The 2256-nt window shown below is 38.3% G+C and overlaps 1 protein-coding gene across 1 annotated transcript; it reads right to left on the minus strand.

Moving 5' to 3' along the window:
• Positions 1-1354: 1354 nt before the first annotated feature.
• Positions 1355-2154, minus strand: SOCS2 (suppressor of cytokine signaling 2; the record flags this gene model as incomplete). Its single annotated transcript, XM_009071362.1, is given in 2 exon segments — positions 1355-2039; positions 2042-2154. Coding segments are annotated over 2 exon segments (614 nt in total), but the record flags the coding sequence as incomplete, so codon positions are not given.
• Positions 2155-2256: the final 102 nt, after the last annotated feature.

Consider the following 2256-nt stretch of genomic DNA (forward strand, 5'->3'; position numbering starts at 1 on the left):
TGAATTTCTTAAGATGAATCTATGTCCTTGTTCCTCTCTTTACTGCTTTCCTGTTATTCTCATCCTGGATATTTCTTCTATTAAATACTTTATATTTAGGCTGAGGAATAGGTACTGAGGGTCTTAGTCCCCTCTTCCCCTCTGGAGGACTGCAGTAGCAGAAAAAGCAATGTCCTGTGCTAATACCTAACTATGGGAATTCAGCAGGCAGAGATGAATCTATGTCCTTGTTCCTCTCTTTACTGCTTTCCTGTTATTCTCATCCTGGATATTTCTTCTATTAAATACTTTATATTTAGGCTGAGGAATAGGTACTGAGGGTCTTAGTCCCCTCTTCCCCTCTGGAGGACTGCAGTAGCAGAAAAAGCAATGTCCTGTGCTAATACCTAACTATGGGAATTCAGCAGGCAGTCTCTAAGCCACTAATCTGAACATAATCCAGCTGTACATTTGAGCAGCGCCACAAAGGCAAAGTAGGGGTATTCATCCTCACTGCTACTTGTGCATTTAAGTATCAGTTGGGAAATTTTACAAGTTTTTAAGACCACTGTTTCCTGAATAGTAGCAAATCCATAAATACAAAGATTGGGAGATTGTTGTGCAATTTGATTTCCTTTATTGAGTAATAGTCTGATAGCTACAATGGTGAATTAGAAGTAAAAAAAAAAAAAAAGGAAAGAAAAGAAAAAGAAAACCAACCTCCTCAAAAAAATAGTCATATTTCCCCATATTTTGGGAAACAAGCTGAAGAAAACATTCTACATTGTAGAAGACAGCTGATATCCATGTTTTGACATTGTAATGAGGCTTAGTAGTAATAACATGGATATATCATCACTGTGAAGATGTTAACATGTTAAGGATTCTGGATACCAATCTGGTATAATCAGCAACATAATGGGTTCTTGTGAAAGATGTGGCATTTCTTCTTAAGGTTAGCTTTTAGAGAACTTTGAAAAACAATGTTTTAAACTGGTTACTTACAGTACTTCTTTGCTTGCAGAAAAGGACGAGACTCATAATTTAATAAAAACTGACTACATGATCACTTTTTTGACTGGATTTGATTAGTTGCATAACTTTAGCAAGATTATCACAGTGTGGTCTAGTTAAGCTTTCAGGATTATATGAACACCAGCACCAAATTAATCTTGGAATCAGACAGCTGAGATACTTGTAAACTCTCATACATCTCTGACCACTTCTGCAGTCTCTCCCAGTCCTGCTGCTTCAGTAAGCATTTGATAGTGCAGCATTTTATACCGTTGACAAAGCAAGACAATCTGGACAGATTCCTGGCTTCTCTCTCCTGGCAAGAATAGCACAACACCTTGTTGAACCCCCAAGGATGCAAGCTGGGATTATTCTACATAAGTCTCCCTTTGTGGCATCTGAAATAAAAACCTTTCCCCCAGAACTGCCGTTGTTTTGATAGTGAATTCCATGCCGAGTTGTACAACTAGTTACTCAGTTCTTTGGCTGATTTTAAGAATTGCATTCGAAAGTTAATCTACATAAGAAGCATTTAGAAAATATATTTATACCTGGTATTGATACTCTTTCAAGTACTCTTTTAGTCTTGTTGGTAATGGCAGCTCCCAGATCTGATTTGTACTTTTGTTTATAGCTATTCTGCAGCGATGTTGCAGAGATGGAGCAGACGTATAGAGGGGTTTGTTCAAGTAAAGATGAACTGTTCCATTTGAAGGCGTTTCAGTTCTGTCCTTGCACATAAGAACATAGTACTCAATCAAATGCACAACGCTGTTGAACTGTTTAAGTCTAGATCTGACACAAGTGATAGAGTCCAGTCTAAACTTGCCATCTTGATATTCTATACGTAGATTGGTCGGTCCCGCTGATGTTTTTACAGAAATAGTCAGTAGATACTCTGAATGTGAACTATCCCTAACTAAAAAAGTCCCTTCGGGGGCATCCTGTAATCTCTCTTTGGCTTCAGCAACAGTCATGTTGCCCCAGTACCATCCTGTTAAAAGATGAGAGAAAGAAGGGATTTGTTTATTCCTGTTTGTTTGTTTGTTTTAAAAGCTGCTTTCTGGCTGATAATACTTGTAGTCACCCATTTCCTGTGTTGTTGGAGAGCTAAAGTCCTGCAGGCACAGTAAATTTTTATTTGCTATTTAAATTCATTTGCTTTACAATGCGTCTCGTTTTGACAGAGCCTTCCAAGTCACTCTTTATTTTCCCATCTATGCATACACACGCACAAACTGTTTGCCGCGGCAGAGTCCCGCG

The sequence above is a fragment of the Acanthisitta chloris genome, unplaced genomic scaffold (genome assembly GCF_000695815.1).
Source record: "Acanthisitta chloris isolate BGI_N310 unplaced genomic scaffold, ASM69581v1 scaffold17493, whole genome shotgun sequence".
NCBI classification, from domain to species: domain Eukaryota; kingdom Metazoa; phylum Chordata; class Aves; order Passeriformes; family Acanthisittidae; genus Acanthisitta; species Acanthisitta chloris.